A 25,994-nucleotide genomic window follows, 5' to 3' on the forward strand; every position below is an offset into this window, starting at 1 on the left:
GACTAAAAGACGTGTTTAATTAACAGGGCAACTGAAATAAAGCTGCACAGGATGAGATGGTGGTGAAGAAGGCGGATGCAATGTTAGCATTCATTTCTAGAGAAATAGCAGACAAGAGCAGGGATGCAACGTTGAGACTCTGGCGAGACCTCAAGAGGAGAACGGTGTGCAGTTTTGGGCACCTTATTTGAGAAAAGACATGCTGGCGTTGGAGAAGGTTCAGAGAAGATTTACTAGAATGATACCAGAAATTAAAAGGTTAGCATACGAGGAATGCTCGTCAGCTATTGGACTGAATTCACTGAAGTACAGAAGGATGGGGGGGGGGGGGGGGGGGGAAGAGCCTCAGAGACATTGCAAAAGGCCTGGACAGAGTAGATGTGGCATGGTCATTTCCCATGGTAGGGGAAATCGAGGACAAGCGGGTACAACTTCAGGATAAAAAGGCATCAAGTCAAAAGAGAGAAACTGAAAAATTTCTTTAGCCAGAGGAGTGTCAATCTGTGGAACTCAATGCTACAGACGGCTGTGAGAGTGAGATCACTGGATGTATTTAAAAATAGGTTGACAGATATTTGATTAGTCTGGGCATCAAGTATTACAGGGAGAAAGCTGGGGAGTGAGGCTGAGTAGGAGGATAGATCAGCTCATGATAGAATGGCGGAGCAGACCAATTGGCCTACTGCTGCTCCTATATCTTGTGATCTGCTCACTAACCAGGTTGGAGTAAGTGATGGCCCCCGCTCTTGATACCTTATATTTGTCAGAAAACTGTGCAGCTTTACAGGATCTGCCATCATCTCCCTTAGCGAGAAAACATCTAGTGGGCAAGTAGCCAGCAAAAAAAACTACAGGATATTAATTTGTGCCAGATTGGAGTAAATTATTTTGACTGAAGGAATTGTTCAGCTGCCTGGTTTATTGGCAATGAATTTGCTTTCTGTTTGCAGAATGAGAATGTACTCCAAACTTTGACACTGCTTTCTACTTACCCCTGTTCCACAACTCTCCCTCGCTTAATCCTCTTTGCAACTGGTGAATCAGAATCATCCAAAACAGAATTCCTCTCTTTTCCATTTACTGCTGTGAAACAAATTTCCGGACCCTGTCTGTCGGTTTCCAACAGATTCTGTTTACTGATGATAGGCTTTATGTCCAAGTTTGCATCATCTTGCGTGGTCAAACATTGTGCCTCTGAACAGGCCAGAGTCCCTACATCACACGTGAGCACGGACACACTGTTGACAACTTTTTGATCATCAGTCACCGCATCCTCCTGTGCTTCAGAGGGAGGTAGCGTCTTGACCAGTTTTTGCTCACTGGAGTCTGCCTGCTTTCTCTTAGTGAGCCTTGTCACCTGTTCACTTTTCAATTCTTCACAATCAGTTGAACTTTCAATCCCTTCTCTGGCGATGCAGCCAGGACTGTCTTCTTTAACTGACTTTGCAGTGAGAGGGCTCCTCGCATCATCATCCCCAACGTCTTGCTGCACGGTGTCGACAGGTACAGTCTCACTGCTTGATCCGACAGGTTCATCAGGAAGAATACTCCTGCCCTCAATACTTGATCCCTCGATACTTGATCCAATTCCTTCTTCCTCAGCATTGATAGGCCCAACGACTGAATCACTCCCGACTCTCCCTTCTGCAGGGCACTCCTCTTCTGGGCTGCATGCGGGCTCTTGGACCTGGGGACATGTCGTGCTGCTCTCATTGGTAGAAGAAGCTTCCCCTTCCTGGGCCTCTGCCGATTCAGATTCCTCTTCACTCTCTTCGTCTGATGACTGGAGGGAGTCTTCAGATTGAACCTCAGTCTCATCAACTTCACTACCCTCCGCTTTCTCATCTGAAACACAGTTGAGTGGCACAATTAATTTCCGAGGAACACAGGTAAGCAAGAAGCGCTAGACTGGAAGCAGGGCAACAAACATGAAGAAGTCCCTCTGAACTGAGTTACATTTACATCTCCCCAAGACTCTTCACATCTAGTAAGAGAAAGAGAACTCCTTAAGGTGCATATCAAAGAGTCCAAGGACCTTCCCTGATCATCTACAGAACATGCCACCCAGCTTCCCTTTCACAGCTCAGAATTATCCATCACAAAGTGATTTATATTCTGGTCCAAACTCCAGAAAAGAGCTAACCTTCAGGCTCTGGAAAGCTGACACGACCCTCCCTATTCTGTGAACTTTGTCAATCAACAAAAATTCTAAAAAAAGCAAACATCTTCCACGAACAGGCACAGATTCAAGTGACTTTAATGTTGGGGACATAGAATCTTACAGCCCATGACGTTGTGCCAACCCATAATACCTACCATAAAGAGAAACCCTCCCTACCTTATTACCCTCTATTTTTCTTTCATCCATGTGTCCAAGTGTCTCTTAAAAAGTCCTATTGATCCAACCTCCACCATCACCCCGTCAATGCATTCCAGACACCCACAACTCGCTATTAAATTAAACTCACCCCTAATGTCTCCCCCAAACTTTCCTCCCTTCTCTTTGTGTTTGCTACTCCCACCCTGGGGAAAAGGCTGTCTACCTCATATATGCCTCTCAATTTTGTAGACCTCAATTAAGTCACCTCTCTTCCTTCTTCGCTCCAAAGAGAAAAGCCCCTGCTCTACTAACCTTGCCTCTTAAGGTATATTTTCTAATCCAGGTAAAATTCTGGACTCAGATGGGATAACAGCAATTAGGATGGAAAACCAAATACCTCCCCTTCTCACAAAAGGATGCTTACAGCAATTATTGGTCAGAAAACAGAACTTAGAACTGAAACATTGATGGACTGATGACACCAAATTGTCCCTGTATGAAACACCCTCTATTCCTGCTTCACTCAGGCTCTCAATTTACTGTGGGGCAACTTGGGAGAAAAAGGAACTGGATAGAAAATGGGATTTAAAAATATCTTTGCAGTCATGAGATCTCTCAAGGTGCCCAACAGAAACAAACTCAAATGACATCAAGACACACAAAGTCTTGGCAGAGGAAGAGGGAAACTGAGAGATGGCATTCTAACTGGCTGTACCACTGTCTGGTATGGAGGTGCCGATGCACAGGATAAATATACAGAGGATTGCAAATGCAGGCATTTGTCTTCACTCCATTAAGGCCATCTTTAAGAGGCAGTGTCTTAAGAAAGCAGGCCCTAACCTCAATGACCCTCCCCACTCAAGCCATGCCCCCTTCTCACTGCTACTGTCAGGAAGGAGGTATAGGAGCCTGAATATGAACATCCAACATTGCAAAAACAGCTTCTTCCCCCTCCGCCATCAGATTTCGGAATGGACAATGAACAAAAGACACTTCCTTATTTTTTCCACTAATTACCAGAAATTAAAAGGTTAGCATACGAGGAACGCTCGTCAGCTATTGGATTGAACTCATTGAAGTACAGAAGGATGGTTGGGTTATCTGGCACCTATGGGGATTGGTAGATGCTGGATAAGTATATTTTCCAGTTGCTTGAGATTTACTCATACACCTGCTTTAAGAATAAACACTTTAAAAGACAAAAATACAATACTGTCCTTATACGGAACAAACTTCACTTGCATGAATATATAAACCTTAAGCATTTTACTTTATTTTCGGTCACATTCTTTGAAAAGATTTAACCATTGCTGCATCTGCAGGTTCCTCCTCCTCCACGGAGCTGTGACCACCACAGAGGAAGCATTGTGAAGTGTGGCTCATCTCTGAACTCCATAACCATTTTCTGTAATGTTTCAAATGAATGATCTAGAATCACATAAATATTTGCACCAAGCAATGAATGCTAGCACTCCCTTTCCCAACATTCAGTGGTTTTGCTCTTTCCAACCAGATACTCAGCTGCACCATAGTTAGTGCAACACTATTACAGCGCCAGCAATCCATGTTCTTATCTGGCACGGTCTAAGGAATTTGTACATTTTCCTCGTGCCTGCATGGGTTTTCCTCGGGTGCTCCAGTTTTCCGCCCACCGTTCAATGGTTAATTTGGATGTAAATGGACAGCATGGGTTTAAATGACCCGAATCGGCTTCTACTGCGCTGTAAACAAAATTTTTAAATAAACCATCACTGTGACAGGTCAGAGATTTGGTATAGAACAGCAAGCTCCCAGACCTTTGCTTCCTGCTGTAAGGGGGATTTTCTTTCCAGAGTTCACCTCCAAACCATCTGGAACAGAGCCGACCCCTGACTGGTACACCTCCCACCATCTTAAACATTCACTTCCTCCACAATGAGTACACCAGCTATAGTTACTCGTCAAAGGCAGCACATTTCTAACCCAGGATATAGTTCTTCCAAAGAAAGGCAGCAGGTGCAGAGGAACACCACCGCCTGCAGCTTGCCCTCCAAGTAACACACCCACTGGACCTGGAAACATCAGTGTCTATATCCTGGAACTCCCTTCACAATGTATGGGCATCTTCACTTGAAGGGACCACAGTGGTTCAAGATAGCAACTTGCATTCAAGAGCAAGGGATGGCATTGTTCATGACCTTGCCACCAGCCTTCATCATGAGAATTATCAAACTACCCTTAAGGACCACAAAACCAGGTGGACACTGAAATCTTAAGAATGAACACAAAGATCTCCTTGGTGCTCACTTAACTAGTGACGTATTGTGGATACCCACCTCCTCACTTGTCAGGAAGGTGCAACAACTGCACCTCCTAAGATGACTGAAATGGGCAAGGCTACTGGCCACCATTATGTCAACCTTTGCAGGAGCTCTATCAAGAGCGTCCTGGCTAGCTGCAACGCAGAGAAATGGATCAGAGGTCAATCCACAAAACCATAAGAGTGGTAAAGAGGATGACTGGGGACTCACTCTCTCTCCCTACCCCCAATGTGATCGACCGGGATCGTTGTCTGAAGAGGGCGCACAAAATCATTGCTGAACCCTTCCAACCTGCACACATGCTCCCTTCAGGAAAGAGATCCAGGAGTATCAGAGCTAGCACCACCAGGCTGAGGAACAGCTTCTTCCCAGTGAGAATGGTGAACGACCAAAGGAACTGCTCACTTTAACCATCCCAGACTCATCATGAAACACTATTTATTTGTACAATGCTCCTCAACTTACGATGGGGTTGCAATCTTAAGTCAACAAAAATTGCAAGTCGATAAAGAATACCGCACCTATCATTTTTCATAATTAAATTTTTAATACCATTATTCTACACTGAAAAAGCTATTCACATACACAGCTGAAAGCACACTGGGCATGAAGTATGTTTGAAGCATTGAACTAAAATTGCTGGATGATGGGAATGCACAGGAACAGATTGGAATTCAAAACTGGAAGTACAGATTTGAACCGTTGTAACTTGAAAAACCTCAAGTTGGACCATCATAAGTAGGGTAGCACCTGTGTATATGAATACTTGTCCTGCTTACATATGGTTTGTCTGTATGTGTGTTATGTCTCTGTGCTTTGCACCAAGGACTGGACAACACCTTTTCATTGGGTGACTATAAACTGGTTTTGAAAAGTGTATTGCACAAGCTTGCTGGAAAAACTCAGCAGGTCATTCAGCATCGACAGGAAGAGAGAAACCCAGCAGGTCACGCCGCGTATAGGAAGCAAAGGGATATGTTTAGGGGTGAGTCCTTCGTCAAGGTAAGAGCAAAAAGCAGGCAAGCACATGAATAAAAAGGTGTGTGGTGGGGAGGAGAGAAGGGATAAAGGGCAGGGTAAGTGCATAGCCAACAAAAGCAAGAGGTCATATCGGTGGTACTTGGTGGGGGGGAGAGGGGAAAAAAGCTGATAAAGGACGGGTATCTCTCTGAATGGAGAGAAGGGGTGGACAATAGGAGGAAAATGGTCAAGGGATAGGAAAAGAGACACGGGGAGGAACCCAACAGAAATTGGAGGTCAATGTTAATGCCATCTGGTTGGAGGAGCCCATATGGAATGTTAGGTGTCCTTGGTTTGGCAGTGTACAAGGTCATGGAGAGACATGTCAATGTGGGAATGGTGTGTGAAATTAAAATGATTGGCCACTGGAAGGTCCTGTTATTGCAATAAATATAGACAACAGGCTCAACAAAGCAACCTTCGAGCCTGCGTTCAGTCTCTCCGATGTAGAGGAGGCTATCAGATCCAGTAGATGATCCCTACAGATTCACTTGGAAGGCCAGTTTGGGTGCCTGAGAGGTGGTGAGGGACTAAGTGTGGGCACATGTAGTATTCCTTCCAGTCACAGGGGTAGGTTTTGAGGGAATGATTAGTGGGAAGGGACCAGTGGACAAGGGAGTCCTGGAGGGTGCAGTCCCTGTGGAAACCAGAGAGGGGAAGATGTGTCTGGTGGTGGAATCATGTCATATATGGTGGAAATTGCAGAGAATGGCGATATGTTGGATGTAGAGGCTGGGTGAGGTGGTAGGTGAGGGCAAAGGGAATCCTGCCCTCATTGAATCTTGAGATGGAGAGGGTCAGGAAAGATGCTGGGGAAATGGAGAAGGGCTGCAGCCCTGGAAAAGGTGTTTTTAATCTTTCTCACGATGGATTGGTGGCTGATGCCATGGTCACGTTTATTACCACCCTTCATCGTATGTGGAGGCAAGATGAGTCGTCACGTTTAAAGTTCAATGTTTCTTAGTTTTAAGGGTCGGATTCAGTTTTGCCTCAACCCACCCCAGTCCACCCACTGCATTACCAATGCATGTAACCCAAGCCTCTATTTCTCGAGCAAATGCCAGCAACAATTCCATACACGACTCTAGCTTTTTTCATACTGGAGGCTCTCTCTCTCTCTCTCTCTCTCTCTCCACCCTCCCCGCCCCCCAACCCCAGATGCAAATAGGAGGACAGGGAATGGCTATCAATCAGCGTGTATCGTACCTTCTTGTTGCTCTTCCTCAGCCTCCACAACCTCTTCGATTTTGGACAGCTCTTCTTCAATGTCGGGCTCAGAAGACAAGTCTTCATCTTCCTCATCCTCTTCGGAGGCAGGGTCCTCCTCCTCCTCAGAGGCAGGGTCCTCAAGCGCCTCCTTCTTTTGTTCTTCCTCGCCAGCCTCCTCTGCCTTTTGAGTGCTATCTTGCTCCTCCTTGACGCCTTCGCCTCCTTCTTTGGCGGGTGAAGAGGTAGATGACTGCTGCAACTTCTTCCTTTTCCTCTTTTCTTCCTCCTCTATTTCACCAACATCTTGAATCTCAGCAAACTTCTTGATCACCTCGTCCAGGCGCCCAAGGGCAATGGTTCGGTTTTGCCGAAGCCGCTTCTCCAAGGTAGAGTCCAGCGTGGCTGGGTCCTTGCCTGGAAAGAATCACATTATTATTTAATCTTGGTCTGCTGATTACAAACACAATCAGTGTAAGAACACATCCTCTGCATTCTCCACCAGTGCTGGAGCACCACAGGGCTTCACCCGCTGCTCTACTCACTTTACACCTATGATTGAGTGGTTTGGTATGACAACACCATCAATTACAAATTCATTCATTCACAGTAGTAAATTTAAGTTATTGGGAGTCATCATCTCAGAGGACCTTTCCGAGACCCAACAACTAATGGCATCACGAAGAAAGTTGTCAGCACCTCTACTTCTTCCAGAATTTGCAGGAAACTCTGGCAAATTTCTACACATGTGTGGTGGAAAGTGTGCTGACCAGCTGCATTACAGTCTGGTAGAGGGAAGGATACACCTGAGTGGACACAGCCCCGATTATCACAGGGAAAACCCTCCCCTCCATCGAGAACAAGTACAGGCAATGCTCCCTTTGGATATCAGAGCAATCATCAAGGATTCACACCATCCGACCCCCCCCCCACCATCCGACCCCCCCCCCACCATCCGACCCCCCCCCACCATCCGACCCCCCCCCCCACCATCCGACCCCCCCCCACCATCCGACCCCCCCCCCCACCATCCGACCCCCCCCCCACCATCCGACCCCCCCCCCCACCATCCGACCCCCCCCCCACCATCCGACCCCCCCCCCACCATCCGACCCCCCCCCCACCATCCGACCCCCCCCACCATCCGACCCCCCCCACCATCCGACCCCCCCCCCACCATCCGACACCCCCCCACCATCCGACCCCCCCCACCATCCGACCCCCCCCACCATCCGACCCCCCCCACCATCCGACCCCCCCCACCATCCTACATCCCTATGACATCGGATGCTCTGCGATTAGTAAGGGATTGCTTAAGGTGGGAAGGGAAGGTTAAGAACCTCTACTCTAGAACCAATTGTTACCAAAATATTTTGCTTGAGAAAAATTGTCATTGGCCTATTTCCTTTGGAGTTATGAAACTGTGCACATAACGAGTCAATGAGGGACAATTAATAGTGGTTTTCAAACTTTCTCTTTCCACCCACATACAACTTACTAATCACAGAGCACTGATCCCAGAGGAAATACTTAAAGTGGGATGTGAGTGGAAAGAAAAAGGTTGAGAACCACTGATTTAAACTCTCAGACCAAAGCAACATCAGAGATCCCTCACCAGCTTCACAATACAGTAGCTCTCCCTCTCCCCCCCCCCCCCCCCCCCCCCCATTTAACCACGGGGGATATTTTCCAAGACTCTCAAAAATGCCTGAAACTGTGGAGAGTACCGAACCCCATACAGGGTAAGTAGGGATCAGTGTGGGGACTGATACAGGTTTATGGGGATCAGTTTCTTCGGAACGCAGGTTAACTGAAACCATGGAAAGCGAAGCAACTGATGCGCGGGGTGGGGGGGGGGGGGGGGGGGCGGGGAAAACGAGGGGGGACGACCACGCCTGAAGATAAATTGTGAAAAATCACTCCTTCAGTTTTAACATGAGTTTCAGGATATCTTAAGTCCTTGTTTAAGTTCAGTCTGATCATGGTATTGTGATCAAGTTTTCTATTGAATAGTTTTGATCAGACAAATCACAGGGGCACTCGGATGCAGTGATGAAGGGTTTCAATAGTCTGGTGTTGAACCACGTCAGCTCATGTGTGAGTGAGGACATGGACCATTCTAATTTGCCTTCTGTAGTAACAGAGGTGTACAGCTGTACTCTGGTACGCCTGGACAGCAAAGACACATACATAAGGATGCTCTTTTCTAACTAGTTTGGTATTCAACACCATCATCCCCATAAAACCGATCAGCAAACTCCTAGACCTTGGCCTCAACACCCCACTGTGTAATGAGATCCTGGATTTCCTCACCCCCAGACCCGAATCAGTGCAGATTGGTAAGAACATCTCCTCCACGATCTCTATCAGTACCAGAGCACCACAGGGCTGTTTACTTAGTCCACTGCTTTACTCGGTTTATGCCTACAACTGCATGGCTCAGTCCAATACATTTACAAGTTTGTTGATGATACCACAGCAGTGGGCTGTTTAAAAAAAAGGGATGATAAGTCAGCAAACAGGAGAGAGATTCAAAACTTGGTTGAATGGGGCACCAACAATAACCTCGCACTCAATGTCACCGAAACCAAGGAGCTGATTGTTGACTTCAGAAAGGGAAAACTAGATGTGTATGATCCAGTGTTCATTGGAAAATCAGAGGTGGAAAGGGTGAGCAAAATTAAATTCCTGGGAGTCCTCATCTTGGAGGTCCTTTCTTGGACCCAACACGTTTATGCCATCGTGAAGAAAGCACATCAGCACCTCGACTTCCTCAGGAGAGTGCGGAGGTTCGGTATGACATCAGAAACTGTGGCAAACTTTTAAAGGAAAGTGTGCTGACTGTTGTGTATTGGGATATCAATACCCCCAAGCAGAAAATCCGGGGATAGAAAAGAGGAATTAAATAATTTTTAAAGTGAGAATCAAGAAATAGGTCAAAAAGTACAAAAGTCTGAAATTGGCACACCTCGCCATTTTTGTTCACCAATCCACTACTCACGCACTGCAACTGTCCTAGTGACCAATGTAAATAAACCAAGATTCCGCTTTGCAGGTGACAAATCCCCCCTTTAAATGCCACCATGCCAAAAGAACAACCACCAGGCAGGTGTAAACGTGCGGGTGCTTATACCCTTAAACAGGAGGTAGGGATATGAAAAAAGACTGGAAAAAGTTGAAAGTCGTACAGTACTTGTGGAGGAATTTGACATTGACTCATCAACCATCTAAACGACATTGAGGCCCAGTCTCGGAAAATTAAGTAGTTTTATACAAACTTTTATATAAAGGCGCTGAGCAAAGTCACACTCTTCATACCTCCCAAGATACTTACTCAACCAAGCTCTTTTTGAATGGTTTAGTTTGAAATGGTCGGTAGATGATTGCAGTTATCAGGACCCATGTTGCAAGAAAAGGGGAAGGAGTTCCATGAGAAGATAAATATGGAGTCAAAGTGTTCCTTTTCAAATGGCTGGCTTAGCAGATTCAAGATTAATCATGATATCCATTCATTAAAAACTTGGCTGTTGAGCAGAAATCAGCAGATATGGTGTTTTTAGTGAGCAAGCTGCCAAAAACTGACCACAGTCTGTCCAGGTCAGCAGCTGAGCGTTGAGCACTGTCAAGCTGAGCACTGGCGCACCTCAGCGCTGTGCGCTTAGCCCTCTCCTGTTCACACCACTAACCTACAACTGCACAGGCAGATCCAACTCCAAGAGTCATCAAGTTTGTAGATGGGCTCATCAGCAATGAGTCACTCTACAGACAAGAGGTGGAAAATCTTGTGTTATGGTGCAAAAATAACATCCCAAGTCTCAATGTGGACAAGACAAAGAAGATGATTGTGGATTTCAGGATGACTAGGGACAACCACCCTCCACTACACATCAATAACTCTGTAGTAGAGAGTGGAGAGCACCAAGTTCCTTGGAGTCCACTTTAGAGACCTCTCCTGGACAAACAACATCTCCTCACTTGTCAGGAAGGTGCAACAGTGACTGCACTTCCTGAGAAAACTGAGGTGGGCAAGGCTTCTGGCCACTATCCTTTCGACTTTCTACAGGAGCTCTACAGCGTGTGGCCTAGCAGGCTGCATCAGTCTGGATGGTTGCTGTAGAGCATTGGATTGCAGGTCAACTTTCAGGACCATAAGAGCAGCAAAGAGCACTGAGGTCTCCCTCCTTCAATCGACAAGATCTACTGGGATTGTTGTCTGAAGAGGGCTCGTAAAATTGTTAAGGACTCTTCCCACCCCACACACAGCATCTTCCAGCTCCCATCAGGAAAGATACCGGAATACCAAAGCCAAAACCACCAGGCTGAGAAACAGCTTCTTTCCACAGCAGTGAGGCTGCTGAACGACTGATGAACTTCTCAAACAAATCCCTTTGAGACTATTATTTAACAATATTAGTTTTTATATATGTTCTGCATATACTGTAAGTCACTTGTAAATGTGTTCGATGTCCAGGCTGAAAAACAGCTTTTTCCCATGGGCACAGAGGACAAAGAATGGTGTTTTGCCCAGATGTACTTTAAATTGCATGATTATAATAAACTTGATCATGGCTTCAACTTGGACCAAATTTACAATGCTGACAAGAGAGGGTTAATGTGGAAGTTTGCCCAACACTATGGCTTTTACTGATGAAAATGTTGCTCGAGGTTTCAAGCAGAAGAAAGAATTATTGTACTTTGAGTGAAGTTGACTGTAATTGGAAAATTTGCTAAACCGAGGGGCTTTAAGGCATCACGCATCTTCCTGTCACAAAGCAAAGCTTGGATGGATGTTGACATTGTTACCAGATGGCTTCGTCACATCTTTGTCCCCAGTGCCCTGCGTCAAAGGGAATTTACGCAGGAAGGATATGTCAGATAACAGTAAAATTATGTTGATTTGGATCATTCTTCAGCCGAGGAACTTATGAATGGTAACATTTCTTGGCTGTTATTTCCCTCTAAGCATGATTCAATCCATGGATCAGGGAATTATCAAAATACAAAAATGTTGTATACATGCGATTTTATGCAAATGCCAGAAATTCGGACTACATGAGAATCCGGACATCTCGAAAACTCTTGCCTCTATGCACCACAGGTGCACAGCGACAACAAGCGATCACGTGGAAATCACGGAAAAGGAAGAAAAAATTTTTTTTTTGTACTTTATTTTAAAGTACAGATACAAAATCTTTTATCCAAAATTCTGAAAACCGAAAACCCAAAATTTTTTTTCCTTGGATGTCATATGCACTCCAAAGCTTGTGTTTGGCGCCAAACATGACCTGACGCAACCCATGCTCAACTCACACCTGAATATCCAGTGTCACTAATTAGTGGGAATCTTTATGGGTGCAAGTGGGAGGAAAAAAAAGTCCAGCACCTCCAATTAGCCGAATATGGACGCTCAATTCGTTGTAGATAGCCTGAAGACCCCCCACCGCCCCATCCAGTGCCCCCACCACAAACCCATCCTGTCCAGAGACCCTTCTAGTTGGAAAATATCTTTGATTTGCACAAATCTGAAATCAGCTAATTACTTCCATTACCTGAAAAATTCTAAACTGCTAAATGTGTCTGGTCCCAAGGGTTTCAGATAAAAGATTCTGTACCTGTACTTCCCTCCATTCATTTATCTTGCAGAGTGAAGCCCTGCAATCCAGAGAGATCTACCTACACAGCACTGCCGGTGTTACCTACCTGGCTTGTAGTCGTCGGTAAGATGGCTTCCAAAGTTGTAAACCAGGTCGAGGTGGCGCCTCTCCTGCAGTCGATTGCCAACCTCACGGAACACATCCTGTGCCATGCTCTGTATCTGCCTCTGGCTCAGCCCCAAATTGTGGCGAGTGCTCACTTTGTGCATGATGTTCCTGATGTCCTGGTAGTCGGGGAAATGGTCAGGCTTGTTAATGAACTTCTCCACTTTGCGGTTGATCTCGGGGTAACGGGTACCGGTGAAGGGGATGCGCTGTTCAATCACCCGGCCTGTCAGACTGGAGCAGTTCTTCAGCTCGCACAGCTTCTCAAAGATCTTCACCATCTTCTTCTTCAGCCGGTGCTCCTGAATGTAAGAGGAATCTTCGTCCTCCAACTCATTCAAGTTCAGTTCTTTTTGCTGAAGCCGTTTGATTTCATCAGCGTAAACTTTTAAGAGGTTCTCCAGGTAACGGATCTGACGTCGTGACCCAGTGCCAGATCGCTTCTTTTCAACTGTAGCAGGGTTCGGAAGAGATGTAGAAGCAGTCTCTTCTGGTGATGCAGAAGCCCTTTCAGGGCAGCCTTCCTTTTCCTTGGTGTCTCCAACAGACAGACCCTCAGTATCTGCCAGTGGATGCTTCCAATTCTCCTTGCTGGCCAAAGCAAGTTTGGTTTTTTGGGAGTTGGCTTTGAGTGCAGTGCACAGTTCGTTGATGTAAACAAAGACTTTGCTCTTCTTGCCCTGAACGCGGGTGAGACAGCGACCCAGTACATTGCGGAATTCCGTGGAGGCCAAATAGTCTGGAAAAGCCTTGCTGTACTTCCTCTGCAGGAAGTTGATCACTTCGGGATTTTCTTCAGTTAAGGATCCACAGAATTCCACAAACTAAAAAAGGTTAGGAATGTGGCGGGAGGAAGAACAAAAGGTAAATTATTAGTCAAAGACCGAAGCGAATGTTTGTAAGCGTGTCTCACTTACAAGTACAGGGTACAGTTTTGGACTTTTTATTTCAGGAAAGATGTGCGGACACTGAAGAGGGTTCAGAGAAGATTTACAAGAAAAATTCCTGGATTGAAGGGATCAGCATATGAGGAATGTTTGACAGCTTTTGAAATGTACTCCTTGGAATTCCGAAGATTGAGATGGGACCTCAGAGAAGCATTTCAAATGTTAGAAAGGCCTGGACAGAGATGTGACAAAGTTGTTTTCCATGGTAAGGGAATCAAGAACAAGAGGGCACAATTTCAGAAATGAAGGAAATGCAGAGAAATTTCTCAGCCAGAGAGTGGTGAACATCTTGAATTTGTTGCCACGGACAGCTGCAGAGGCCAGGTTGCTGGGTGCATTTAAGGTGGAGATGGAAAGGTATCTGAATAGGGTATTAAAAGTTGTGGGGGGGAAGGCAGGGGAGAGGGGCTGAGAGGGAAAATGGATCAGCTCACAGTGGTATGGCGGAGCACTCGACGGCCAAATGGCCTTCTTCTGCTCCAAGATCTTGTGGTCTTCAATTATAGTAACTTTCATATGGGAATGTCCTCAGTTTTGCTTGGGAAGGTCAGACAATAACATTGAGCTACAAGGCATTTAATCATGCCAAAATCCAAAGCCACCAATGGAGATTACTACCCTTTGGGGCATGGATAGGGGACAGGAAGCCATGTGCTGGCTGTACATTTCCATACACCAGATGAAAAGGTTCTACAGCATGGAAGCAGGCCCTTTGGCCCAACTTATCCTGACAAAGCTAGTTTCATTTGCCACATCCTTCTAAACCTTTTATATCTCTGCAGCCATCCAAACGTCTCTTGTTCGTTACAATTATCCCTGCACCTACCACTTCCTCTCATTTCAGATTTGCACCACCCTGTGTCATGGTGGTGTCCTTGCTTCCCTTCTCAGCTTAAATCTACATCCCCTGGTTTTAGATTCACGGACTCTGAGCAAAGGACTATGACTATTTCTCTTTGCCACTCATGATTTTATAATTCTAGATAAAAGCTCTGTCCTTAGCCTCCTCCATCCAAGAGAGAAATGTTGCAGTCTTTCTGGGTTCTGTTTATAATTCAAGCTCTAATGGAAGCGTTCATATGAATCTGAACATCACCCATTCCAGCTTACTCAAGGTTTGCCATTGCCTGCTGACAAACTTTGTGTGGTCGCACCAACATTCTATACACAGATGTGATATTCCTAAGCCTGAATTCAGTGGCCTCAGCAACAAAGACAGGTATGCCTCACTGCCCGCCATTGCCACTTTCAGGAACTAAGCACCTGTATCCCCAAAAGTATCTTTGTTCTGCAACACTCCCTAGGGGTCTACAGTTCATTGCGCAATAACCACTGAAATGCAACACATCACACTTGTCCAAGTTAAATTCCATATACCTTTCTATGCCCCTCTCCTCCACTTTATTTTAATTTTAAATTTAGACATACAGCATGGTAACAGGCTCTGTCAGTACACGAACCCATACCACCTAAATTAACCTACAACCCTCCCCCCCCCAGTATGTTGTGAAGGTTGGGAGGAAACTGGAGCACCTGAAGGGAACCCACACAAGAACATACAAACTCCTTACAGGAAGCACCAGATTCGAACCCCTGTTGCTGGAGCTGTCACAGTATTGCACTAACCGCTGTGATAAACGTGCTACTAGATGCAACTGTAATCTGAGATGAGCACTTCCCACAAAACCAGCAGTTTTGGTGCCCCCAACAAGCTTATTAATTATGCTAACTACATCAGTCATTCTCAACAGGGGCCATATGGCTCCACTGGGTGGGGGCGGGGGGGGGGGGATAGCACATTTAAGGGAGGGCACAGACTGAAATCATATCGTTTAATCCAGCTGGTGGGAGAGAATTACAGAAGAAACCAACTAGACTGCTTCACAGGGAAGGGGGCCCATAGACTTTGAGCAGAGTTCTTAAGGGGAGGGGGGGGGCATAGCTAAAAGAAAAGGTTGAGAATCATCCAAGTTGCTAATGCAAGATTACAAAAAGTGGACTCAGCGCTGATCCCCATGGCACACTATTGGTCATTGACCACCAAACCGAGTAATAACCCACCAATACCAAACATCAAGTCAATTCTGTATCCCATTGGCCATCTCATTTGAAAGTCATGCAATCTGACCCTCCAGATATATCTACCCATGCAGAAACTTGTCAATTAACTCGCTAAAGTTCAGAGTGTCCTGCCCTCTTGGCCATGGCTTCAAAACACTCAATCAAATTTGACAGACGTGATTCCCCATGCACAAAGCCATGCCATTTATTCCAACACACTAATGGCATTGTGAAGAAAGCACGGCAGTGCCTCAACTGCCTCAGGAGTGAATTTAAGTTTGGTAGGATGTCGGAAGCCCTGGCAAATTTCTACAGATGCGTGGTGGAAAGTGTACTTATCTGGTTTGGGGACACCAATATCCCTGAGTGTAGAGTCCTACAAAAGGTAGTGAACACAGCCCAGGATATCACAGGCAAAACCCTCCAAATCATTGAGAACATCTATGGGAAACGTTGCTGTCGGAGAACAGCATCATCAAGGATCCACATCACCCAGCACACGCTCTGTTCTCGCTGCCATCCTCAGAAAAGAGGTATGGGGGCCACAAGACTGACACCACCAGGTTCAGGAACAGCTGCTTACCCCTCCACCATCAGACTCCTCGATAACAAACTCGATCAGGGACTCGTTTAAGGATTCTTACATTTGCACTTCATTGTTTTTTTCTCAACTATTGCAGTTTTCTTTATTTGTTCACGTGTAAGCAGAGTAGTTTTTTTGCACTGCCAGTAAGCGCTAATTCTGGCTCACCTTCAGGAAAAAGAATCGCGGGGTTGTATGTGATGTCATGTCTGTATTCTTGACAATAAATCTGAAATCAAATCAGTCTTTCCCTTTCCAAACACAAGAAGATCCTCCCGCAGAATCCTGTTCGGTAACTTACCCACCACTGGCATTATGCTCACTGGTCTAGTTACTAGGCTTGTCCTTGCAGTCAACATGAGCACCTCCCCAGTCTTCCAGCACCTCAACGTTATAGGTAGATCTGGGAGCTGACAAGATGGATGTGTACAATTTACCAACCCAGTGAGTGCGAGATGCAGCATCTCCTATACCAACTTTCTGCACTCAACAGGTGATGAGTAACTGTGGCCAATGACCATTATTTTCCACGACGTTGAGAAATAAATAAGCCAAAATAAAACTTCTTTGAAACATGCAATGTAAGCAGTGTGGAAGCAAAGGTCAGACATGCGATAGAAAAATAATGAATATTTTATTTATAATCATCTGTTTCTGGACATTTAAAGCTTCAAGGGGTGGAAAACAGCATGCACTATACAACCAAGAAGAAAAGACTGGTTCTGCAGTAATACTCATCTTCTTCCCCTCTGCCCTCAGATTTCTCAATTGTCAATGAACCACAGACACTATTAACATGGACTTCTCCGGTTTCTGCTAGCCTTCTCTCAGTTCTCCCTTCCCTATCCCTGTCTTCTTTCCTTCAGCTCTCCACCCCTTCCCTCTCCATTCAGAGTCATCCCCTGTGCCCGTTTTTTTTGAATATTTTATTTATAATTTTTCAAACTCAAACAGTGTCAACAATCCATAATAATAAAAAACACATTTTCCAATTATATACATGCTTCACTGTTGAGTCCAATTTTTTCATTCCCCCTCCCTTATCCCAACTAATATATCCAGAGACAAAATTAAATACAGTTACCCTAAAAAACCACAACAATAAGTTGGTCCTTGGCACCTGTAGCATTTTACAGTGTCCCTTTACATTCCAGACATATTAGGGACTTAAGGACCAAAAAGTAAAACAAAACAATTAAACAAAAAAAAATTCTTACAAAAAAGTAAAAACAAACTTAAGAACAGAAATCATAGGATTTGTCAGGACCCCAGTGCCAGCCTCCAGGTCTTTAAATTTTAATGACTCAACCTAATTAAGATGGATGGATGGATGGATTCCACCTTCCCCTGCCCCCCACCCCTTCAAGGAGAGGGTAGATGGGAACAGACAAAATGATGAAGCACAAGGACCCGCATTATATCTTTGCCCCATATAATGCAGGTATGATTGCTAAATTTTAAGGAAGGTGTCATACATATTTCTCTCTCAAATTTTCTCCAGGGGAACACTGCTTTGTATTCTGCATTCCAGCAACACAAAGTCTAGATGAGAGTAACTTCCAAGCAACTGCTAGGCGCTTCCTGGCCACTGCCAAAGCAGTCAGTACAAATTGGATTTGAAATTTGGACAGCTTCATCACAAGTCCATGATGTTTCCCAACAGGAATAACTCTGGGTCCTGTGGAAATTCTTTACCTGGGATTTTTTTCCGAGGGCTTGGCCCAGCTCTACCCAAAAGAATCTCACCTTGGAGCATGACCAAGTTGATTGCACAAAGGTTCCCGTCTTTATACCACATCTAAAACATCAATCTGAAATTTACAGCTTAACCTTGTTCATTTTCTGTGGCGTAGGGTACAACTGGTATAGAAAATTATACTGCACCAACCTGTATCGAGTATTAATAATTGAGGTCATGCAGTCACAACACTGGTCTGACCAGCACCGTTACCCTTCCCCCCGCTTGCTGGTGTGCCTTCCCTCCATTATCCATCTATACTTCCTGCCTGTGAGACCGTGCTCCTCCTCCTCCACCATTTTGTTTGGATGCCTGCCCACATTTTTTTCATACCCTGACAAAGAACTCATTGATTATTTATCCTTATCTTTGGTAAAGTGTGCTGTTTGACCTGCCGAGTTTCTCCAGCAGTTTTTAACCACCTCGCTTTCTCTTCTTCTGCACCAATTTATTTTAAAAAATGTAAATTTACAACAAATTTCGTGAATTGTGTTCGTGACAATAAATTCTGATTCTGAACTCAGTGACCCTGAAAAGAACATGCCACATCATCCAAAGGTAAAAGTTAACAGGGCAGAGGTTAGAGCATTCTCACATTGAATGTGGCATGTAACCACAAATGGCAGGGAGCAGCAAACACACAGGTCAGTTCTTCAGACTAAAACAGAATGCAAAGCACACACGTTTAAGACCACGAGCCCTAGAGAGACTGCAGATGTTAGAATCTGGAGGCATAAAAACTTGCTGGAGGGATTCTGCATGTTCAGCACCTATGGGACCACAAGAGCGGATAATGTTTCATCAAGACTGATGGGCTCCAAACCAAAATATCAGCTATTTCTTTTCTCCCACTGGTGCTACTTGACACGCTGAGTTCCTCTCGCAGACTGTTCAAGATCAATTTGGCATAAGCACCGCTGTTCAACTACACCCATCTCTCCAAGAACACTGAATAGTATAGTACATGAGCAGGCCTTCAGCCGCAGTGTCTCTGCCGTGCCAAATTAAACTCATACCACATGCCTACACATGATCCATATCCCTCCACATTCATATGGCTGCCGCACTATGTCTGTTTCCAACATTTCCTCTGGCAACATGTTCCAGGCGGAGCGAAACACAAAAGTGTAATAAGAAAGAAATGCTGGAGGAACTCAGCAGTTCTCGCAGCGCCCAGAGGAGGTAAAGATTATATTTCCGATGTTTCGGGCCTGAGAGAGAGATTGTTTGTGATGGACCAAGTGAATTTGAGGACAGGGTAGATGTTGGCAGCAAAGTGGATTATCGACGAACTCATCATGGCTAATGAGGCAACAAACACCAAAGTAGTTGTCAATGCAGCAGAGGAGTTGAAGAGCCTTGCCTTTGTAAGCTTGTAGCATGGATTTCTCCACGTAGCCAACAAAAAGGCAAGCATAGCTGGGGTCCATGCAGTACCCCTTTGACTTGCAGAACATGGGATGAGTTGGAGAAGTTATTCAGAGAAAGGACAAGTTCCACTAATCAGAGGAGGGTGATGATGGAGGGGGTCTGGTTGGGTCTGTTGTCAAGAAAGAAACAAAGGGCTTTGAGGCTTTCCGTATGGGAGATGTAAGTGTATTGTGATTAGATATCCATGGTGAAGATGAGGCAGAGAACAGGAAGTTGTTGAAGTGTGAAGTATTGCAGATGGAGGTAGAGAGGGTATGGACCAGGGGTGACAAAATGGAGTCAAGTCAAGAAGATACCAGTTCAGAGGGGCAGGATCACACACAGACATTGGGACTGCCAGGACAATTGGGTTGGTGCATCTTGGGGAGGGGGTAGAAATGGGAAGTGCAATGTTTAGAAATAATGATGCAAGAGCCATGCGAGGGAGATGACTGGCAGTGAGTCCTGCGTTTGATGAGCTTTGGTGGGGTCCAGTTGAAGGGGTAAGTAAGAGGAGGTTCCAGATACATAGTACCAAAAATAAAAGCTTTAAACTTGTCTGTCGACAAAAGAAATGTATTTCTTCAAATCTGGTCTCAAGTGGGGGGTGTGGCAAGATGGCGTAGGGAACAGACGTGCCTTCCAGACCTCTCCTGACTCTGATTTATTGTTTTGTCTTTAAGTGCCCGTTAAAGTTCTTTTAAAAGTTTATAAATAATAAGAGGTGCTGAACTAATGGTTTATATGCAAAAAAAGTAAAAGAAAACATCAACAGACTGTTAAAAAACATTTTCCGAAATTATCTGAGCCTACTTGTTTACAAGAAGCCAGGACTCAATGTAGAATGGATCCAGAAGAAGACTTATAGAATTCGACATTGAAACTCCGTTTTGAACCGGTAAGGCTCTCTGAAGGTCGCACTCAGCAGCTTTCAGAACAAAGAGCTGGCCGGGTGCCAGTATTTCACACAACGGCCACTGTGAGTGCTGTTACTGAGACTTTAACAGTTGAATCAGCAGGGGCGCCACCAGCTGGAGAGTTAAAGAGCTGTCATTCGACTGCTACAGTGGTGGCGCTGCAAAATACATCTTCAATTACAACGGTTTTTCCAGACATCGATTCAGTGATGATGATTAAAGAGATTTGGCTTAAAGATAACTCTGATCTTCAGTCTCCTGGCATTGCTGGGGGAACTTTAGTGCTCGCTTCGGCAGCACATATACTAAAATTGGAACGATACAGAGAAGATTAGCATGGCCCCTGCGCATTGCTGGGGGAACTTTGAGAGGGATTTTTATACAAAGTCAAACTGCTAGAAAAGATACTAAATTAAGGGAAGGGACAGAAGATCCCGTGGTCTCTAAGGAACAGCAAGATCCCATTATGCCTGAATCTACTTCTGTTGAAATGTCTGTTAAGGATCTTGAAGATAAGATATATTCTGTATCGAGTCACTTAGCTAATTTTGTGAACCTGTTTATTTCCAAGATTAATGCGATGGCGGAAGCCATTAATGGAGCTTTTAAGCTTGAAACCATTGAAAGATTTGAAATGTGTGATCAAGGTTTAGTCGATGTACAGGATCAACTGCAAGATGAAAATAGAATAATTGAAACATTGCAGATACAAAATAAAAATTTAGAAAAAAAGGTTGATTATTTGGAGAATCAATCTAGACGGAACAACGTGAAAATTGTTGGTTTGCCAGAAGGCATAGAAGGACCAGATTCAAGAAAATTTTTTACTGAATGGATTCCACGAGTGTTAGGACAGGATAAATTCCCTGAAGGTTTAATACTGGAACGTGCTCATAGAGTTTTAAGAAGAAAATCTTTTTCAGGACAGAATCCAAGACCTGTTCTGATCCGTTGTTTAAACTATTGTGACAGGGAGACAATTTTATGTACGGCTATTAGAAATGCCCAGCAAAATAGATCTCCTTTGATGGTTCAGAATAATCCTGTTTTCTTCTATCAAGATTTGAGTCAAGAAATTATGTTTCAACGACACGAATTTAATTCTGTGAAAGAACTGTTGTGGAAAAAAAGACATAAGGCAACATTCAGGTATCCTGCAGTACTGAAGATTTTTCAGGATGGAAATCAGCCAAAGTTCTTTGACAATCCTAAAGAGGCTATGGACTTTGCTCAGTCTCTACCAATCATGCAGTTTCAGGAACGATGTAGTCCTTCAAGGTCTCCAAAAAGAGTAGAGATGTAAGGTGGGATCCAGATTTTTAAAAGAAATGGAAGCAATGGTGACCGAAGTGGTAACGTTGATTTAAAAAAAATAAATCTTTTATTTTCTTTTTTTAGAAGAGTTTAAATAATGATAGTTTAATGAAATGGGAGTTGGGAGAGGGAACTGGGTGGGCACTAGTTTCCAGAAGTCATCAGCTACCTGTGAGTTATCTCACACCCAATATTTTGGGGGAGTTACCGCTTTGGGCGGTTTAAACAGGAGGAGGTAGTCGTGACCTCCGACCTGTTTTTTTTCTTTTTAATTTTCGGGTTAAGAAGTGAAGTTTTTTTTTTAATTTATTTTTTTTTAATAAATTTTTTTTAAAACTGTTTTCTGATTGTAATTGAGAGGGAATTAGGAGGGTTTTTTTCTCTCGTTTTTTTTCCTCTTTTTTTCTCTCTTTTTTAAGAGGATGATGTCACAGAAGATAAGTCAAAAATTGAGGATGTTGAATTAGATGAAGAGGAAGATGAGGGGAAAGGTGAGAAGAAGAAAAAGAAGAAAATTAAGTACAAATACATTGAGGGAGAAGAGTTTAATAAAATTAAGTTAATTTTTATAGAGAATTTTGAAGATGTTATAAATGAAGCATATGGAGAATTTTATAAGAGTTTTTTTATATAAGGGGAGGGGAAGGGAATAAAAAGTTTATCTGATTGTTTTTCTAAGGGATGTTTTTGTTCTCTCGATGAATTATAAAGGAAACTTGGTATTAATGGAAATTCTGTATTTATGTATTATTAATTATGATTTTTTGTATAACAGATATGTGGTTGATATATGATTTTAATATTTGAACTTAGTTTTAAAGTGGATTTCATTTCTTAAATACATGTATTATGTTTGATTTAAATATATGTTTAAGGGTATTATTTTAGTATTGATATTTTTTTTGTTGTTAGTAATTTTTTTGTTGTTAAGTTTTATCCTTTTTTGTAAGTGGGGTTTTTTCTATTTTATTTACAACATTGTTAATTAATTCTTCACTCTTTATTTTGGGGGGAGGGTTGGTCTAATTTTAAATTAGACGATTAATGTTGTGTTATAATTATTAGGGGGGTTAATTTGTGTAGTTTAATGATGTAGTATTCTAATTTTTATTATCTTATTTTTTATTATTTCTTTAAATGTTATTTTATTTTATTCATGTCATAAAATTAAATAAAGTTTAAAAAAAAATCTGGTCTCAAGTATTCTAACAGTTCTATTGAGAGCCGCCGCTACGCCATCAGCTGCCAAGATCTCAAAACTGTAGAAGCTCTTTTTTGAGAAGGTACAGCATGTTAACAGGCCCTTCCGGCCCTAGAGTTCATTCCACCCAAAAATTCTCAATGCATTGTGACAAAGTATAGAGTTATGTTTTTGGGCGATAAATTGGGAAAGATTTATTAGAGTAGGACACATACAAACACTTTAAAACAGATCTTATCTGAAATACTGGAGCTCTGCTAATGCTAGACATATCAGGGCCTCACAGTTTTTACAAGAGCTTTGAAGAGTGCTCGAGACTTCACTAATGGATTGTTGTTTACAAAAGGCAACAGATGAAAGAGCATGTCAGAGCCGCTTCTGTCTGGAAGAGAGCTAAGACGACCATGTGGTTTTGCAAGCAGAGAGAGTCAGAGGTTTTTTCTCTCAGAGAGAGAGAGAGAGAGACACACACAAACACAAAGATCACTTACACAGTGTTACAGCTAACAGAAGTAGGTAGGACTGGAACAGGACAAGCTGGCAAACTTGTGGAAAGAAATTTGGGAGACAGCCTGGTCAAAGCCCTTGTAGTTCATGCAAGAGAGGACTGGCTGTCTAATGTTTCACTTGGAAGAAGAGAAACACTGGATTTTGGGGTTCTTTGGGCTCGTAACAGCACCTTAATAATCAAGACTAAAAGACAGTCATGTATCAAAGCTTTCTGACAAAGCTACAAGGAGGCTCTAATAAGTTGGCTGCTTGGTTTTCTCAGCTTCCCCGCACAAGCTTCTTTTTAATCCATAGTAGCCTTTTAAATTGTTTAAATGTGGATAAACAATCACCCACCCCCCCCTTCCCCACCACTGTGCATTCATAAGAGAGTGACACACGGTTGGCATAGCAGTTAGTACAACACCTTTACAGAGTCAGCTATCGGGTCTGGACTTTGAATCCTGTGCTGTCTTGAAAGGAATTTATATATTCTCCCCGTGTCTGCGTGGGTTTTCTCCAGGGGTCCAGTTTCCTCCCACCATTCAAAATATACTAGGGGTGTAGGTTAACGGGGTGTAAATTGGGCAGCGGACTCGTGGGTCGAAAAGGCTTGTTACTGTGCTTTATGTCTAAAAAAAAACCTCTTTTGCGGACTCTAAAAAAGTATAGATAGTCACAGGAAATTTAATATCAATCTTTCAGTTCCTCGTTCTCACGATACCCTTGAATTTCTTCTCCAAGCTTTGTCTGCCTTTCTAGAAGTATTAATTTTGGTAATTTCTTGTTCACCATCTAACTGAAGAACCCAAGCTGCAGGCAGCAAAGTGTTACAAAAGCATTGATTTAATTGTTAGTTAATCTCTACAATATTTCTCTCAAGGCATGTCTAACTTTTAAACCAGAGTTAAAAATTTATAGAGAAAGACATTCTGCAAAACGTGAACTATGAAAGTAGGATTGTGGTCAGAAAGGTAGTGACGACTGATTAACAAGACATTCAGACATCTGACCTTGGAGACGAGGCATTCTAGTTATTGAATTAATTCCTATAACAAATGTAGTTACTCTAGGGCTGTGGTTCCCAACCATAGACCCATGGTGGGCCACAGCGTGTTTCCATGACAGCCACGGAGACTTCCCAGGATAGGTCTGAGGTCATGTCTCAGTCCTCCCAGGTGTCCCTGAGTAGGGTGGCGAGCAACCTGCCACCGATGTCAGTGAGGTCATCTGGCGGTCTCTCAATAAAAGTGACTTGGCACTCAGCACACAGTTCCTATCAGATCTCCACACAAGACAGATTCAAAAATGTGTGTTTTTTTTTGCCTTGTTGTTCATCAGTCAAGACTTAAGAGGCTCCTGTTTATAAGGTAAGACACATCAAGTCACCTTTATTTATCATTCATACCATGCTTGCACAGAAAAGACAAGATAGCGTTTCTCCAGGACCATGAAGCATATTTACATAAATATAAATTAAAATAGAAGTTAAACAAAATATTAAAAATAAAAACTGTTGCCCAATATGGATGTATGGGCCCTAGTGCTGCAGTACCTCCTACCAGATAGCAGAAGGGTGAACAGCTTACATGAGGGGTGTGTGGAGTCCTTCACAATGTTTATTGCATTGAGTGTTGTAGATCTCCCTAATGGTAGGAAGAGACCCCCTAATAATCTTTTCCGCTGACTTCACAATCCTCTGCAGGGTCTTTGCGGTCCAAAGTGGTGATGCAGTTGCACAGGATGCTCTCGATACATCCTCTGTAGAATGTAGTGAAGACTGGGTGGGGGGGGGGGGGGTGAAGGGAGGGAGCTGGACTTTCCTCAGCCTTTGCAGGAAGAGAAGGTGTTGCTGGGCTTTCTTGGGGATGGAGTTGGGGTTAAGGGACCAGGTGAGATTCTCCAAGTGCATTCCAAGGAACTTGATACTTGTCAGTGTGATACATTTCTCCTCTAAAATTGGATACAAATTATTTTTGCAAAAGATTTCAACAAAGATTTACCCAAGACAGCAATGAGTGACTAGAGGATGTGTTACAAGTTTACTTGGCTATTACTACACCAAAGTACGTTAGCTATCAACATTGTGGTGTGAGTGTTTGAACTACAAGAGTTGCAGTTGTTCTTGAAGATGCAAAAGAAAAAGTACGAACTGGAAGCCTACTTCAATGAAAAGCTGTGGGTATTTCACCTCGTCTACCTTGTGGATATTTTTGATCAATTAAAAAAATTAAATCTCAGGCTGCAGGGCAAGGATACAACTATCATCTAGTTTGTTGGTGCTCTAAATGCATTGATGCAAAAGCTGGAAAACTGGAAACACAAGGCTGAGGGAGGGAACTTTTCCACGTCTGAATCTCTTTCAATAGTGGCTATTAATGGAATGGATGTTGATGCTGCAAAGGAAGTTGTCTTGCGTCTCAGCTACCTCCGAAAAGAATTGCTGCCCTAATTCCCAGAAATCAGGCCGAGGACTGGCACTGGCAAGGAACCCCTTTCTTGTTAAAGTCAACGAAGTCCCTGATGATCTGCAAGATGAACTCATTGACCTTCAAACCAATTCTGGATGCAGAGATGTGTTTGAGGCTTCATCTATAACTGAGTTTTGGCCCAAAAGTGAAGGATAGTTACCCCAACATTGGGAAGGAGAGTCTTCAGAAGATCCAGACTTTTCGACCTTGCTGCAGTTGAAGAAAAAGGCACAAAACCGCATTGAAGTGGAGGTAGAT

The 25,994-nt window shown here is 43.7% G+C and overlaps 1 protein-coding gene and 1 pseudogene across 4 annotated transcripts in view; one reads left to right on the top strand and one right to left on the bottom strand.

Annotated features, from left to right (window-relative positions):
- Positions 1–25,994, bottom strand: part of daxx (death-domain associated protein) — a 58,366-nt gene that overhangs the window by 24,664 nt on the left and 7,708 nt on the right. For all 4 annotated transcript variants that reach the window (XM_069919639.1, XM_069919640.1, XM_069919638.1 and 1 more), the window contains 3 exons: positions 12,547–13,429; positions 6,847–7,263; positions 993–1,845 (listed from right to left, as the gene is read on the bottom strand). In XM_069919639.1, coding sequence (XP_069775740.1) covers positions 993–1,845; positions 6,847–7,263; positions 12,547–13,429 — 2,153 coding nt within the window. The remainder of the gene's footprint in view (positions 1–992; positions 1,846–6,846; positions 7,264–12,546; positions 13,430–25,994) is intronic.
- LOC138755987 (U6 spliceosomal RNA) lies at positions 20,543–20,642 on the top strand (annotated as a pseudogene).

This window comes from Narcine bancroftii, chromosome 2 (assembly GCF_036971445.1).
Source record: "Narcine bancroftii isolate sNarBan1 chromosome 2, sNarBan1.hap1, whole genome shotgun sequence".
Lineage (NCBI taxonomy): Eukaryota > Metazoa > Chordata > Chondrichthyes > Torpediniformes > Narcinidae > Narcine > Narcine bancroftii.